The 18,303-nt window shown below is 34.5% G+C and overlaps 1 protein-coding gene across 3 annotated transcripts in view; it reads right to left on the bottom strand.

Annotated features, from left to right (window-relative positions):
- Positions 1–9,594: 9,594 nt before the first annotated feature.
- The window catches only part of LOC149804652 (uncharacterized), a 30,849-nt gene continuing 22,140 nt past the window's right edge, over positions 9,595–18,303 (bottom strand). For all 3 annotated transcript variants that reach the window (XM_089942882.1, XM_089942896.1, XM_089942889.1), the window contains exon 2: positions 9,595–15,333. In XM_089942882.1, coding sequence (XP_089799008.1) covers positions 14,009–15,250 — 1,242 coding nt within the window. In that variant the 5' untranslated portion in view covers positions 15,251–15,333 and the 3' untranslated portion in view covers positions 9,595–14,008. The remainder of the gene's footprint in view (positions 15,334–18,303) is intronic.

The following is an 18,303-nucleotide window of genomic DNA, read 5'->3' as shown; positions in this document are numbered from 1 at the left end:
AAAAGTAATCCAATTTACATAAATGATATACGAGTATACAAGACAAATCGAATTGGATGGAAAACTAAATTTAGATTTAATGAAAGTAATCCATCCTGGACATTTATTGTCGATTTTATCCAAAATAATACTTGGATAGGAACTCAATCTGTATCATTTTCACAAATTCCTGAATTACTTAAAGGTATTAATGAAGATTATGAAGAAAAAATACAACAACTAAAGAATTATTTTCAGGATTGTATTTATGATGTATCAATTTCATGTGATAAAATCATCAATATCATAAAAATAATAGATAATTATATATACGATATTGAAACTATTAATTATTTTCTGGTTCAGGCAGTAATTAATGAAAAATCAGATAATAAACAAAAAATTTTAACCGCATATTCGCTAATTGAGGCTGAGTTGCCAAATTATAAATTTCCAGGATACAACGCAGATAAAATGAAAAAATCTTTCACTGATATCGTTGATGATAATTTTGCTAGATTACATGCCGCGTGGAGAAAAAGATTACCTCCACCATCTATTCTTAAACACGACAACGCCGAAGATGGTACCGGTAGGCATCTCTCACCTGATATAGTTAATATAACCACCACCATCGCGGTCAATCTTAATTGTGATATCATCGAGAACAGCTACATCGCTGATGCATCTGTTTCTGATCAAGCGAAGCAGGGGTTCGTTTTGTATTCGTTTTCGTCAAAGGATCCACCAGGATTTTTACTGATACAAGAGCCAATTAATTCTGTTTATCTTAGATGCCACAATAGTTTGTTGCAACAAGTAAATTTTTCCCTGACTGATCAATCTGGACATCTGCACGATATACGCGGAGAAACACTAAGTATAAATTTATTAATAAAATCATAAAAATATTTATAATCTGTGGATTTCAGTGAATTTTTTGTTTTTTTAGTGATTTTTTTGTAAAATTCAGTAAAATTTGACTGTTTTTGCTGATTTTTTGGCCATTTTGGTCGTTTTTTTGACCATTTTACTCATTTTACCCATTAGATGGGTTACCTAACATGGTCGTTTCTCTAATTGATTTCAATTAGAAGGAATACAAAGTCAATAAAAACCAGTAAAAATCAACAAAAATCAACTAAAAATCAACAAAATTAACTCAGAAAACAGCCAAAAAACAGTCAAAAAGGTCAAAATTTACTGGTTTTTATTGACTCTTGTATCATCTCTAATTGAAATCAATTAAAGAAACGGGTACCCTACTTAACCTATCTAATGAGTGAAATCGACCAAAATGGTCATTTTTTCGTCCAAAATAGATAAAAATCGATCAAAATGGCCAAAAAACAAGAAATTCACTAAAATTTACAGAAAAAAAATATTTACAGAAAATAAAATATTTATTGATTTTCACTATCTATCAGCTTTCGTAATTGTCACTATCTATCATTTTTTTGGACTCGTATTCATCAGATAACGATGATCGAATCTTTTCAACAACACGCGCCAACGGAGTAAAATCTGCTATGTTAGCCTCGTCGATATTAATAAGTGATTTATACATCGCTGATTGTATCTTTTTTATGAATCTGTACTCGGACGACAGAGTATATCTATTTTCTTGATTGTGTTGCATTATTGTATCAAAATCTGATACGATCTTATCAGAATCTAAATCATCTGATAATTGTATTTCTTTTATTTTTAATGCTTCAATAGATTTTATTATTTCATTAATATTTTCTTGATTCATATTCATAAATGATTTATTTATCTAATATGAGAGGAAAGTAAGAGAATTTGATCCAGCTACCGGATTTATATGAGACGGTTGATCTGATTATTCCTTCTGCACATCTTCGTACTGAAGCTGAATCAATACCAAAATTTTTTGCAGCAGAGTTCATGGATTGAAAATATATTTCTTCATTTGTCTCTGTATTTACTGATTTTACTGCTTTAGAAACCTTTCTTCCATAACCGACATTTCCTTTCAGATTATTTTCGCTGATCGTTATAGCCTGAAGGTTATCTATGGAATTATTAAGTATATTTCCATCAATATGATCAACTACTAATCCGCACCCGATTGGTCCGTGAAAACATTCGTATACAAATCTGTGATTGAAATAAGTTTTTTTACCACCGCGGTTCGAAGTAAATCTGAGATAACCAAATTTAGTAATGTTACCGACTGTTTTTTTCAATCTGCAATTTCTGATCGTACCATCAGCTGATGCTTCATAGTTTTCATAGATCGGATGCTTCTTGCATATAGGATTCATTATATAATATTCTATTTGTCTAAATCAAAGTTTGTCTGAGAACCTACTTAAATAATCCTCCTCACACTTGATAGCGATATCACTAATGGGAGATTTTTTATCGTAGTGTCTTTTTAACTCTCTGTATCTTTTTCCACCACATTCTGAACATATTCTGGTTTTTCCCCGAATTCCAATATTACATCTGATACATCTCGTAGGACCAACTCCGCCTCGCTTTATGTAAGCTGAATGTATTCCACAGTACTCTTTTCTACACGATCTATCACAACAAGTAAACGAACCAACCATAAGCCATTTACAATTATTCATATTTATTTAAAGATATACTTGTTTGAAATATAACAAAATGGTTTTTGATCTCGATGAAGCAGAATATATTATTCCTGAAGTAGATCGGGCTAAGAAAGAATTCTACGATGATGGAGCAGCTCATGTGTGGTTGACGTGGAGAGCAGCTGATATCGATAATACTATGAACGACGCACGAGCTAAAAAAATAATTAGCTCACTCAGTAACGATAAATACATATTCAGAATAAAATTTATTGTAAATAATAAAAATGATGTTTGGATTACTCGTGATAAACGAGATCCTGTAATTAACGGAAAAAAATCTGTCACGGTAAGTAATAATTCTAAACCAGGATTATTGACAGGAATTGATAAACCGTATTATGTACGAGCATATCCTGTAGCAGCTGTTGTTTATGGCATTTATAGACTGAATAAACCCACCGTTGAAAATCTTACTAAAATGAAAATGTCAGTAAAGATAAATTGCGTAGCTGAACGAGTCATAGAACACTTCACGAACATAAAACGCGGAAGCGGATTAACGGATTTAAGAAAAGAAAAAAATAAATGACTGGGCGGAATCAGTTGCTGATGGAGCATCAATAAGTGATGTTGCTACGTTATCAGCGAAATTAAAATTTCCCATCACGGTAAAAACGATATCGGGTGAGATACTGTATTCTTCTGCGTATAAATCCAAAGGATCTCCTATCGAAATAATTGATCATAATTCGCATGCTTGGAGTAGCGCAGTCACCGTTTTTCCTCGGAATCGTGTTATCAAATTCTATTCTGCGAATGCGGGAAATATGTTTGATTTTATTCATAAAATAAGTAAATCAGATCCTGTATCTGTTTGGTTATTTTCCAGTGATGATCGATATGATCAATTCGTCAGGCCCAACGGAGATACTTATCGAAGTGAATCTTTACATGATTCGATGACATCGATAGCAGAAAAATATTCAGTAAATAAGGAATTGCTTATTAATTGTTTCACGATTCCGTCTGTTGTTGCCCACGCAGCAAGGGAGAAAAATTCGTGGAAACCAACCAGAAAAGATTTTCTTAAAGATGTTCAAGATAGCTGCGTTGAATATGGTCATGGTGGATTATGGAACACAAAATATAATTTTATCAATATGATTTCGTTTGACATGATAGCGTGTTATCCAGGTAGTTTTTTTAGGAATGGGAGAATGTAACAAATATTTCACTCAGTTTGGTCATCCATGTGATGAAATGACAAGAGTATCAATTAATGGTCCGTTACCGGATTTCCCCCTGACAGGATTCGCTAAGGTTACATCGTTTAAATTTTCTTCAGGGTTACACAAAATATGTTTAGTTTGGTTTGGAAGACACTTATCATAACAAAAATGGGTTCCGATAGTGTTATTGAGATATATGCTAGATTCTGCTATGTTAACATCGTTGACGGTCAGCGAGGCAATTATTTCGTATCAGAAGCAATCTGATGTCTGGCTACCTACCGAACACGATGACGCAAAAGATTTAGGTAGAAAAATAATCGGCAAATTCACTCAGGGTGGTGCTTATGATCATCAGAGACGTAGCTGTAGATTGATCATGGATGAGGCTGAGTTAGATTTTATAATAGCTGATACCGCTGAGAGAGGTATATTTTGTACCAGAGAGGATATTTATGTCGCGGATGGAACAAAATTAGGTACCGTGGTTAATTATCTTGAAGGAGAATCACCTCAGTATGTTCATCTAAGATCATCAATGTTAGCGTATGCGAGTATAAATCTTTTATCGATGATAAACAGATTTCCTGATACCGCAGTTAGAGTAGCTACTGATTCATTCTATATTGATAAAAAATATCTACCAGAGTTAGAAAAATTAACCGGAGACGGATCATGGGGTACGTGGCGAGTAAAGGATGAATATATATTACGCTACTGCGAAGACGCTGACGTAGCTGATGAAGAAAAATACTACTCAGATAGCGTATCAGAAACATCAGCAGCACCATCTGTTTATGATCCTGCTGCAAGATATAAAATGATCTGCATAAACGGACCAGGTAGATCAGGAAAAACGACTAGAATGATAGAATTATTTAAGAACTCCGATATGATTGTTCTGACGCCAACACACAGATTAGCGCGAGAGATGAAACAACGAGGAGTCAATTCATGTACATATCACAGTTTTTTCAAATATAACGGTGGTACATGGAATCCATCTAGGATGGGAGAAAAATATATAAATAAAAAAAATTATATGGGATGAGGTTTGTACTGTATTTGCTGGTACATTAAAAATGTTCCTAGAGTGGCTATCAACAAAAAATACCGCTGTAATTATGTGCGGTGATCACGGCCAACCAAATCCTATTGATGGTGAATCTCCTCACGAGTGGTTGAAAAATTTCGTTGATTACTATGAGGAGGTAGACACCGATTATAGATCACTTGATGGCAGATTGAGTGAATTTAAGAAACTAATTCGATTAAAATCAAATAAAATTCAGTGTGATGTAATGAGAGAGGTAATTACAGAAACATCAGTGAAGGATTTCTTATCAATGTGGACGCCAAATGATCTGATAGTAGCCAGCAGAAAAATAATCAGAGATGTTCTTCAACAAAAATTATTCAAAATACATCAAGAAAAATTCCCTCTTATGCCTGTTCCGTTATGCTATAGACCAATCGATACCAGATTACAAAATATTGACGTCGATATACCAGGACGGGGTAAACAAAATCTTGTATTAAATGATATTGTTGTTGTTGATATCTGTTTCGTTAATGATATGCTAGGTGCAGAAAAATCACCGTGGCCGTTAGGATATGCCATGACGATACATTCTTCACAGGGATTAACTATCTCAGATTGTCGAGTTTGGATTGTAGATGACCACATCGAATGGTCTGATCTGGTGTATTTAGCTGTATCCAGTGAGAAAAATATCTCAGTTGGGTAGAATCACCCTAGATAGATCAGTTATTAACGACGAAACGAACGAATACGTGATTAAAAAAAAATTATTCAGTTATAAACAAACTGATAAGAAAAATAATCATGAATTCGATCTGGATGTGGATTTTATTGTATCGTTGAAAGAAAAACAAAAAAAATCTCTGTTCCGGCTGTAATTGTATTATGACTTGGACATATCAAAAGAACGATTCAAGACAATTTACTATACATAGAATAAATAATAATCTAGGACATAACAGAAAAAATGTTACTCTAGCCTGTTTAGAGTATAACAGACGCGGGATTGATTATTTGAGTGACTGAGGAGGTAACTGAGTATCAACCGGAATCACCTGTAATTCTTCACGAGTAAAACCACGTTGAGGAGCGAAAACATCAAGTATGTAAATTGCAGGTCTACCTGATGATCTTGTTACAGATACTATTCTGTGTGTTGTTACGCTCCAGATAGGATCTGTTGCTCTTTTTCTGCCTCCCTCAGCCTCACCATGTTTATATAAATATCTAACAATAACATCACCGAGGACCGGTCGAATTGAAAAATCTTTTCTATGGATCGGTATAAAATTTTTTTGTATAGCTATTGCTGGTTTCATGTTTATCGATCTTGTTATCTCGTCATTTATCGCCGAGATAACACTCGGTAGCCTAATGACCCAGTCGCTAGATCGTTTATCCTGAATGAATTCTCTCGCGTATTGATAGCCAAATAGTTTTTTAGCTAATGTTTTATTAAATCTTTCAGCAATAGCCTGGTCGTTGTGAATATTTACTTTACCGCGTCGTATTGCTACATTCTTTTTGTTCATCAAATGAGTAACAGCACCAAGGAATTCTTGTCCAGGATCAACCTGAAGTAATCTCGGCCACGTTAATGGACCTCGTTGATATATTTTCTCAAATGCATTAGCTACTTCAGTTGCTGTTTTAGTTATCAGCGGCTCAGCTTCTTTGTATCTGCTAGCGATATCTACCACGGTTAGTACATATTTGTAGGTTTTATTGTTAACGGTATCATGCGGCAGAAACATTATATCAGCCTGATGAACCTCGTTTGGAATGCTGACATCAAAATGTGCGTATTCTATTCGCTTGGGTGGTGGTAAATAAATCTGTCATATAGCCTGTTTAGATAACCACGCAGCAGCTACTGATGGTTTTACTTTAGCAGCCTTTGCTAGTTTTTTGATTGCTGATTTACCTTTCCAAAATCCAACAGGAGAATAATAAATCTCTTCCATATAATATTAATTGCCACCTAGAATTAATTTACTTTTCATAGCAGCATTAATTATCCAGCTGGCCAATCTTTCTCTGAGAGTTTTATTTTTTATGGAATTTAATGCGTGAATTAATTTAATGTCAGCTAGATGTTGCTGTTGTAGATCCTTGCTTCAATATGCGATATCATGAATATGACAGGCTCGATCAATTGCGTTTACAGGATCCTCACCAGGATTCGGTTGATCTTGATCATTTAATCTGATATCGAGTCTGGTACCTGGTCCGCAGTAGTTATATCCTGGTAGATGTTTTTCCCCTGGATACTTCGCCCAGAAGAATCCTGGTAACGACGATAATCCTGAGGTAATATCACCTCCGTATTTTCTTCTTTTTTTTAATGATTTTTACTTTAACCGGTTTTTGATCAGATGAAGAGAATCTAAACTTTTTTGTACCACATATTTCGCATTTACCAGTGACGGCTGATCTATTATTTTTTGTAACGACAGTCGCTAGATCCACAGTTGGTGTTCATGTTCTACACCGCACACAATATAAATTCATAATATATTTATATCATGAATGTAATTGATTTTTCGGCTACAAAGAAATCTGTTCCTGTGAAACATCATGCCGCGTTACCTAATTCGATTAGAATGATTATAATAGGACCATCAGGGTCAGGTAAAACACAGTTATTACTGAATTTGATTATGAGATGGTTGAAATGGGATAAATTGTATTTGGTTGCACCATCAGTAGATGGTCAACGGTGTTATCAGGTACTCAAGGAGTTTAATGAAAATGCGGCGTTGTTGAATAACGGCGAGAATATAATTGATTTTATCACTGATGTAGAAGAAGCTCCCTCGGTTGATGTTCTGGATGGTTCGATAAATAATTTGGTTATATACGACGATGTGATGCTAGATAAACAATCGAATCCTGCTAGAATATTCTCTCATGGACGTCATAAAAATACTGATGTTATTTATGTAACTCAGAGATATACACAAATACCTAAAGTAACCAGAGATAATTGTAACATGTTAGCGATCTTTAACGCCGTAGATACACATACTCTGAGAAACATTCATCAGACTTGGTGTAGCGGTGACATGGACATAAATAAATTTAAAAATTTCTTTGGACGAGCTCAATCTACACCATATGGATTTGTAACAGTAAATTTATGTGATCCACGAACCAGATATCGAGTCGGTCTAGATAGAATCTTTTAACAATCTGAGAATCTTAAAATCCATTTAAACACGACAGCAGCAGGGAGGGCGCCCACCGATAGTCGGTCGTCAATCTTAAATCGATAAAATTAAAAAAAATCATGAACAGGTTATTCTGCGGCCAAGATCTTCAAACTAAGGTTTTATTTTTGGATTGAGGGTCAATAAAGATGTAACTCTTTCAGGAAGCCTCTATTTGGTAAATAGAACCTTTCTCCGGATAAGATTTCTGTGAAGATTTATTTTTTGTCGGAACCCCTAGGTCCGTTTGCCCTCCCTGCTGCTCCTCTGAGATGGTGTCACCTGGTGCGGTCTGCACCACCTGCGCGACGCCACTGGCTAAATGTTGCTGTCAGTTTCATATCATGGAGATGTATGTACATGGGCCAGTAGACCAACAAGTAGGTCTCCGCTTTTTTCTCTCCTGACAGTACTCGAATACCAGTAATGTCAGGGGAAAGAAAAAGCGGAGACCTACTTATAGGTCTAATGGGCCAATTGATACAACCTTGTAACAGAAATAATAAATTTGTTGAGGTCGAGGAGTTTGCTGTTACAACAAAGCTTGCCACTCTCTTTTTTCATATTTATTAGTACAAAAACATAGTTATGATAATATAATTAAATTGTGGTGAGATTATTTCCCTATTTCTTTACTGTGCCTTTCTGAAAACGGCTTAACTGTTCATTGGGAATCCTTCTTTTCATACTAAAACATACTTCCAAACTTGGTTCTGGCAGGCAGCTAGCTCTCTGGTACCTGACCCTGGTTTAGGTTGATTTTACTGTGTACAGAAGCAGCCTGGCCATTTCACACCTATTGCAATGTATGGAATGTGTGGTCTACATATGAGGTCGATGCCTATGTATGGGTTTCAGTTAATCTGATTAAAATCAGATCCCGTTATCCTACATTAAGATCTGACGATGATCGCTTAAGGGTCATGTTCTGGTCATCTTTGAAATGCAACTTTCAAAAATTTAAAAGTGAATCAAATTGTTCAATACACACTCATGCTCTTAATCCACTGCTCAGTCTCCAAACATGAATATATAAGACTTCATCTTACTGGTTGATAAAATTAGCTATTATGGTAATAACATAGGTTACCAGAACATGACCCCTAAGTGGTCGTTGTCAGATTTTCACGTAGGACTGTGGAGTTCTGATTTTAATCAGATTGGGGTTTCAGTTAAACAATTATTTATTAAGTCTGAATATGAGCTTAGCACAACCTGTAAATGTTTGATCAGGATAGTTTATAGTCAGTCAAAATGTCAGTCCCGCTGGTCACATCCAATATCTCTGTTACAAATTATATAGTCATGCAATCAATGTATTCAAATTAATTTCACTTGTCCACATGTCTGTGTGATTTTGATTTTGAATATTTAAATATTAAAGAAGTGTTTATGGTTAAGTTTGAAAATAAACAAACAAATTAGCACCAACATTAATTTCATTTTTAGTTGGAATCCATACAAAAATATATTCAAGATCCCCTCAAAGCCTTCTTTCTTATAAGTTTTTGATGTAGCTTGGTGTGTGTGTGTGAATAAACAACAAATTAAGGCAGCCAAAAAGATGATGTATTTTATATCTTTATTAACATCAACAAATATTGAAATCCTTTTGAAAATACATTCTACAGATGTTCAAAAAATAAAATTGTGTATTTTTTCAGCTCTACTCACAAATAAGTGTGACTGCCACTCAAAATCAAACTCATGTGAGATCTTGATGATATAGGCCTATGTACCATAAGGGCTTTAGATTACATTCTTAATATGCATGAATGTTGCTTGTAACTGAACTTGTCTGAGATCATGATCATATAAAATTACATAACCAATGAAGCCAAATGATTGTTCACAAAATGTATGGGTGTTGACAGATGGATGACAAACTGAAGAACAATGGATGCAGGGCCATACCATAACCTCATTTGCCTTTTAGCTATGTAAGACAACATAAATCATAGGAAAATACTTTGACAGTGAACTACAATTAGCCTCAGAAATGATTTACATACAAGTTGTTTGTAAAATAGATAAATAGTAAAATTATAATTTTACATATAAGATTAAATAAAATGAAATACTGGTTTTATAATCACTGAATAATGAGAATACATGATGCAGAAACCATTACTTTTTTTAAATTAAACTTACATGACCTCTGACCTTCAGATTTCAGATTTTATAGGTTTCTTTATTACCCCAATTGCAAGCCATCCATACAACCTGTTTCTTTTAACTGCAATGATCTTGAACTTTGATCTTTTGACCCCCAAATGAACAGATCTGTTTGATACCTTTTGTGTAATTTTCCACAAACCTTAGTAATGTAGGTGGTTGGGAGCTAAAATTAGTATGCAAATACCATTTTGTTACAGCCACAGTGACCTTGACCTTTCATGTAAAATAAATGACTGCTTCCTTATCCCAAGTTACAGCTATTCACAAGGTTTAGTACACGGCTTAAAACTGTGGCCACATATGTACCTACTGATAATACACCTCTGTTATCTCATGACACCTTGTGATGCTAATAATTTTGCATTCCACAGGATACGGCTTGGTGGGTCGCATGTTTGAGACCCCTGTTTTAGCTTTATTTCAACCCCTTAGAAAAGTGGAAAATATTAGTAGGTAGACTATATTTCAGCAAATAGTCCCCCACCTCAAAAACCAAATATTTGTGCCAAATGACTGGTCACATGGCCATTTAAAAAAAATGCAAACTGGATGATGTATTATACTGGTAGTTTCTTCTTACTCCCAAGATAATAGTAGCGGTAAAAAAAAAGTTCCAGTAGAAATAGGATTTTGCAAATTGATTTTTTTCTGTATAAGGTGGTGAGAACTTGAGTTATTGTGCAGGAACTATTTATCTTCTTTCAGTCTTGGTGACTTTGACCCCCAAATTGATAGGGTTCATCCAGGTTCCAAGTGCAATCCATCAACAATGTTTGGTAACTGTAGATGTTGGACAACCTGAATAATTGTGCATAAATACATATGTTGGCAAATAAAATAATATAATGATCGTATAACTACATGTTTATGACAATCATGACAAGAAAGTGAAAATATCACAAGCACCAGTAAAAATCTGTATCTGACATTTTGAAATAAGAGTGCCTCCAAGGGACCAATTCAATACTGGCTTTAAAAAATTAAAGATAAGAACATTTTTTTATTATAACCGTGGAGTATTAAAAATTATCTTTTATATTCTTCAGCAGTAGCAAGATTTTTTAATTAGCTACTGAGATGAAAATCGGCACTTTTTTCTTTATGCCCAACAAGGCATTGTCTTGGTAGAACCCCCTTCTTGCTATGATTCTCCATTTTGGAGAAGTACCAATAAAAAGATTTTTACGATGGAAGCCATATTCAATATCCGATTTGCACCATTTTTATTTAGTACCAACCAGACATGATAAAGTCTTTTGCTTAAACCACAATGTTAATATGACCAGTCCTCCAGGAGAATTAGTAATAACAAGATGGCCATTGTAACAGTCATATTAGAATTTGGATCAGCACCATTTTCATTTATGACCAAACAGATATCATATTGAAGTATTGAAGTGAAAACTCAATTCTGATATAACCATTCACTCTGGAGAAATAATGATAAAGTTCCAAGATGGTCATTGTGGCAGGCAAACTTGATGTCTGAGCAGCACCATTCAGAGCAAAGTTCAGGATGAGCAGTGATAGTATTTCTAAGACAGCTGACCACTGTGACATCAGATCAACACCATTTTCATTTAGGCCCAAGAAAGCTTAAGGAGACTTCTGGTGAAAACCTCATGTCAATACAAGCTTTCATTCAGGAGTAGTGATAAAAAGATTTTTAATATTGGAAATTTTTGTTTAGGACCAATCAGACCTCACAAGAAGTCTTCTAGTGAAAACCCCATTTTGATTTGCCCATCCATCCAGAAATAGTGACAACAAGATTTTAAAGATGACTTGTTGTGGCCATACTGGCTATCAGGATGGCACCATTTTCATTTAGGACCAACTAGACCATGGGATGACTGCATGAGTACATTTTCATGGTAATCCTCCAAGTAGTAGAAAGATAAGTGAATAAAAAACTTGTACAAATGGATGGATAGATGAGAGATGATGGAAAACACACCATACATCAGATCTGCACCATTTTCATTAGGACCAACTAGACACCATAAGAAGTCTTTAATGAAAACCCCATGTAGAATGGTAATAACAATATTAAAAAGTCTTTAATGAAAACCCCATGTAGAGTGGTAAATAACACTATTTTCATGAGGACCACTGTTGTAGCCATACTGGATATCAGAGTGGCACCATTTTTCATTTAGGACCAGCTAATCTTTACTGTTCAGCCTCTTTCATTTGCGTATGAGGCATGGCAGAAAACAAAGCTTTCTTTTATAAAAGAGCAGGCATGCAATGGTTTCAAACATGTCTGGAAATCTCAGAGATATCAGATCATCTAAATATACATGTATACAACTATGCCTTCTAGACTTCAGTTACCTAGATCAACTGGTTTCTGAACAATTTTTTAAAACAAGGCTTTTACTAAAAGGTCTTAGTCCAGAAAATATAAATAAATAAATAAATAAATACCCCTCAAACTTAATATGACAATAAAATATGTAATCAGGTCACTTACACATAAAAACACTTCCTATTGTTAAGACATTTTCCTATTGGTCAAATGATCAATATTTACAGCAAGAAAAATAGACTATATTCTGTTGTTAATTTACGTTACTGTGAGGCCCCGAGTGGCCGAGTGGTCTAAAGCGCTCTCCGTTACGGATCACTGCCATCTCACCTCTGTCTGCGTGGGTTCGAGTCTCGGATTCGGCTAATGTGGGTATGTGAGAAAGTTTGCCAGTAGCTTCTCGTGGGTCGGTGGTTCTTTCCGGGGTTTTCCCGGGTTCTTCCTCCACCATTAATACTGGCCGCCATGTATAGCCTATCGTGTGCTGAAAAATGGCGTTAAACCCTAAAACAACAACAACAACAACAACGTTACTGTCATGCAAAATCTCCCCATGAATCAGTACATCTATGAAGAACAATAGGATTTTCTGTTAGTTTTGGACACTAATATTATCTAAAGTGTGTTAACTGTGGTTTTACTTGTGTAAATATTAATTTTACCAATGCTTAAGAATGCATGGCTGGTAAAATGCCAGATACGATTGAAAAACAAAAACAACATCACCAATTCTTTAAATATAGGAGTATTACAGGCATTCACAGAATAAACCAGTTGTTTAAATTTATGAAAATATACATAGCTCATGTATATGAATTTAAACATGTCCACCAAGTGTCTTCTATGTTACTATGACGCAGTATAGATAGAAAGGACATCAACATGCACATCCTGTACTGGAATGTAAAAAAATAACAGAAATACTGGCAAATCTGCCATAGGCTAATAAGGAAAGTTCTGCTGTTTGCTTCTGAATTAGGTTTATGCTAGTTACAAAGTGATTATAGTAACACTGGTAACTTCAAAACTGGTTTAGACTGGTTCTGGCAAATCAATTTTCATCTACCGCCAGAAGTGAAATGACAATGCATTTCTTTTTGCTGTTAAAGTGCAAGTAAACTAAAAACACCTCCAAAAACATCTACAAACTTTGCCATCAACAACACACATGGTGGAATTCCATTACCACTGTGTAATTTTAAATGGAAACTCTTGTCAACAGATGTTTTTTTTTCTTCTACAGATCTCATGACCTGTATTGGTGGAATATACTGATTATTAACAAAAATGGTCCATCATACAAGTTTCAAACTGAATATTAAACAATAATAGAAAAAATACATGTTAATACAAGTAATAATTATCATGGTTTAGGTGCTGCAAAAGCTTTACATATTTTCAAGCAATTTAATTTAAAAGCAGAATTTGCTACAATGTATAAGGTGATTTTATTTCAAGCATACAAGATCATTAATCTCAGTATAAAGACAATATCAAATAGGTTGTTTAAAATTAAACAGATTCTGGAAAAATGTCTTTTTCAAGAAGCAGGCACTTTTAATATTTTTCCTTCGAGTCAAAGCTACTCTGCCACACAGATCATACCAAGTCTGCCATTCAGCACAATGAGTCTGTCCCCACAATCCATACCTAATAGAAAGATCTTGAGTTGCTATCATATCCAGGTTGTAGTTATTGAAAGGTTTGTGAAGACCTTCAAAATTTCCCCTTTCTCGTAAAGTTTGATGCAAGGCAAGAACAGAATCTGTCACATCTATTACAGTAGAATTCCAATAACGAGCAACTGAAACCACCCAGTTGTCATATCCTCTTCGTCCAATTGCTAATGGAAGAAAATCCTGCCATGGAAACACAGAGTTTGTTATAAAGAAATCTAAAGCATCAGCATGAAAAAGACTCCCAAAGGACATTGCATACTCCTGCATTTTCTGACCAGATGTCACAACTCCAGAATCAAGAATCTCAGCATCGATGTTTGTTCTTTTTCCTACTATCAAAAGAGGCTTTGTATGAATTGTTTCATTCATCTGACATGCAATTTTTTGCAATGTCTTATGAAGACCTTCCTCAAATAACAAATCACCATTTGAATAGCCGTAAAAATCAGTTTTAAATTTTTGCTGGACTGTATGGAACATCTGCTTCAGAACAGGTGCATCACCGGCAACAGTGGTCCAAATTGGCAAGACCAGCCAGCCTGCCTTTTTACTGTAATATTTCACCTTTGCATCATTGGTAAAGACAACTAAGTTAACACCTGATAATTTTCTCCAGTTGTATAAGGTATTGTTGTTTACAAAAAATTTTTCCTCATCATATATCCAAGTTGTGAACAATGTGAGTATGGGTTGGTCATTATTAGGTTGAGGAGAATTGCAGTGGTCATACTTTGATGATATGTGACATTCATTAAAAATCTGATTAATTCCCTCCCTTAGTGAGAACATGGCTTTAAGTTTCTCCTCATGTGACATTCCTTCCATCACATCAAAGTCATCTGGATGAACAGCTCCATTACTTCGAAGAAATTTCAAAGTTTTACTAAATGGGTGAACCAAGGGTGTTAGTTCCTTCGGAAAATCTGGAATGTACATTACAAATGCATACAAACTGAACATCAAGCAGGTCAAAATGCCAATTTTAGCAGAGGTTCTGTTTGTACATTTTGTGAAGGCTGACCTAAGGAATCTGTGGAATACAGTAAGGAGTTTCATTTTTTGGAATGGTATAGATGATCTTTAGGAGCTTATACTATTCTCTGCACAATGCTGAAGATGTTGATGGTAACACAGTCTTCCTGCAAAACAAAATATGCAAGTTAAATAAATCTAGATTACTACATAAAACTAAGCAAAATGAAAATCCAGCAACATCATTATATCAGGTACATATGTACTTTTGAGGGTATTTTTTGTTGTTTTTATCTTCAATCAAAATTAGAATGTCCAACATTGGCCTCACTATAAGGATTCAGTGTATTTTACTCAGTATTCTTGAATCTGCAAAAATACAATAGCTAACTTATAACCAAAACCTTAGATGGCTGAATTCAACAAAGCTTCCTTAGGAAAAGAAATGTAATCAGTGACTACTTACATTGCCCCTCAAAGCTTCCAGTACTTACTAGCTGCCACTGTAATGATTAATTATTTTGCAAAAAATAAATTCATTCCATAGTGACCCTGAGAGTGAAATGTTGACCCATTTTCTACCTAACGGTTTTCAATTAAGTCTGTAAAGCCTGCAGCAGGAATTACAAATGCATATTAAACCAATAAACTTTACACCAGGCGATAGAACAAGTGGAAATAGTAATTTGAAAAAAAAAACATTTCTGTGATTAAAAAAAGAAGTAAAAAATATGTTTATTTTTTGTACTCAAAATTAAGTTTGACATATTTAGAAATATAAATATATATATATATACAAAAGTATCAAGTGGAGGTGGGAAGGGGGGCAAAACGGATATAAAATCCTTTAAATTTTGCAACAAGGGTGGTGGTAGTGGTGGGGTGATACCATACAGGTATGCTAATTTTTCAGTAGCTTGACACAAGCAACAGGATAATATACCCTTTGCATGCATAACATATGAAACAGTCACGGTTACAATGGATTAAATAAGGTCAGTGGTGTTGATCAGTTTTTGTAATGCAGTCATTCATTGCTGAGTTGAAATGCATATTTTGCCAAAATGCTCTGGTCATTGGTTGCATTCTGCAGGTGGGTTATCAACAACAGTGCATTTATATAATAAAATCCATGTATGCAGTATGAATTTGGTCATCAGTGACAGGTGGTTGTTCAAGACCGGTTTTGCATGTGCATATTTTTTTTCTCTAACACACACACACACACACACACATTCATTCAGATATTCATTTACAATGTCTATCGGTTTACTGCAAGAACGCATTTCACATTACCTTTATGAACCAGCAATAGAGGGTATTCATATAACTGTATTTAGTAAACATAAGGTAAAAAAATATAACCTGGCATATATAGTAAGGTAAAAATGAACGTTTGCTTTGTTTATTAAACCAAATAATCAACTGGATGTTTTTAATAAGAAACTATCAATCTACTGCTTTTTACAGCAATGCTTACCTCTTTAAATATGACCAAACTTTGTCTTTAAAAAAATAATTCACAATTAAACCTTAAAATTTCATGAATAGAATTTAACCATTTTGATCATGTGTTTCAACAATGATGTAAGAAAGACTAACTATCCAATAAAACTTTACACCAATATTTTGACACATTTGTTTCATCACAGACAAGTCTTTTCTATTCTAATGGAAATTTCTCCACTCAAAGGACTTGGCACACAATTAAGACGAAGTCAATCCCTATCTATGTTTAGAGTATTTTTAATGTTGATTTATTTGGATTTAGACACATCTGAAAGTACAGAATGGGAAATATATGTTGAGAACATATGCAGAAGGAAAACTTGCCCTGATTTCTACAGAATCTTAAATTTGCGAATATTTTGTGCACTTTTCACCAACCGTTCTCTGAAATATCTCCTATTTTAAATGCTCATGAACAAATTTTACTAATGAACTGTACTTGTTTTCTTATTCCTAGAAATTAAATGAATTAAAAAATTATTGGATGGTTTGTTCAGGATGCACTTCATAATTAAGTTTACATTTAAGTTAACATATAAAGGACACACTAAAAGAAAATTGTATTTATCTTCAATATCATGATTGTCACAAAGCATACAAATCTCGCACTTCTATCGATTCTATGTTTCCACATCTCCCAGTCTTAAGAATTCTGTTATGAGACGATATTCAAGTTTTGTCCAAGCTGATCCATGTTTATTGTGACACAAGCATTTGAAATAATGGAACTCAAGTTCTGATATTTTTAAACAAAGAGAATTTATCAGAATTTTGTTATTTTATTATTCCATAATGATCACAAAAAAATATGCAACCCTGTTCAAATAAGGGAATAAGTTCTAGTCAATTTGAAGAATTGGAAAACAACAGAATCACTGACGATGATATGGCGCATAGCATGGGATTAAAAATTCATAAATCATGACATCTGAATCAGTTTAGTGTGCTACAGTCAGTACTGCCTGAAAGCTGGGCCACTTGTCCGTCATATACACCTCAACTCTGATGAGGTCCCAATAAGGGGGGGGGGATAATAAAACTTTTTTGAAAGGGGCTACGACGGTATGTACACAGGATTTAAAAAGTGTGCTAAACACAAAAACCTGATCAAGAATCTACAACTGATGTACATGCATATACAAAGTTTAACTTCCTTGTCAGAGGGAAAATGTTATGAAACCCACTCCAAAATGTTGCACGGGACCTAGGAAAAAATGACTGAGAGGCAAACAGGCTGTACTCATGTAAAAGCATTAATATGTGGATGCCGATGCTGAAACCAACTCCAGGGCAGCATATAAGCTTTCCTTTACTTTGCAGAAATGAGGTGAAAAGTCATGGATGTCAGAGGGAACTGCTAGAGTAGCACAGCACCAGACAAATAATTGGTTCTTTTGTTATAATCCTAGTTTTTCATCATCCTTAACGATAAGAATATTTGTGCAGATTTGGATCAATGATTTAGAAAATTAATGGGACAGAAATTACAATACTTTTCATCAATTATAGAACAATACACCTTAAATAGGACTGATCCAGCAGAAAGAGTTTAGCCTCCAGCTGCTATATTATGTACACTGTAATATCTGTATGCAACAGCTGCCATAATAAAATTCAGACTTTTATGT

Source organism: Sinohyriopsis cumingii, chromosome 2 (genome assembly GCF_028554795.1).
Source record: "Sinohyriopsis cumingii isolate HCF-2022 chromosome 2, ASM2855479v2, whole genome shotgun sequence".
In the NCBI taxonomy this organism is placed as follows: domain Eukaryota; kingdom Metazoa; phylum Mollusca; class Bivalvia; order Unionida; family Unionidae; genus Sinohyriopsis; species Sinohyriopsis cumingii.
This window is presented reverse-complemented; position numbering and strand designations above follow the sequence as displayed.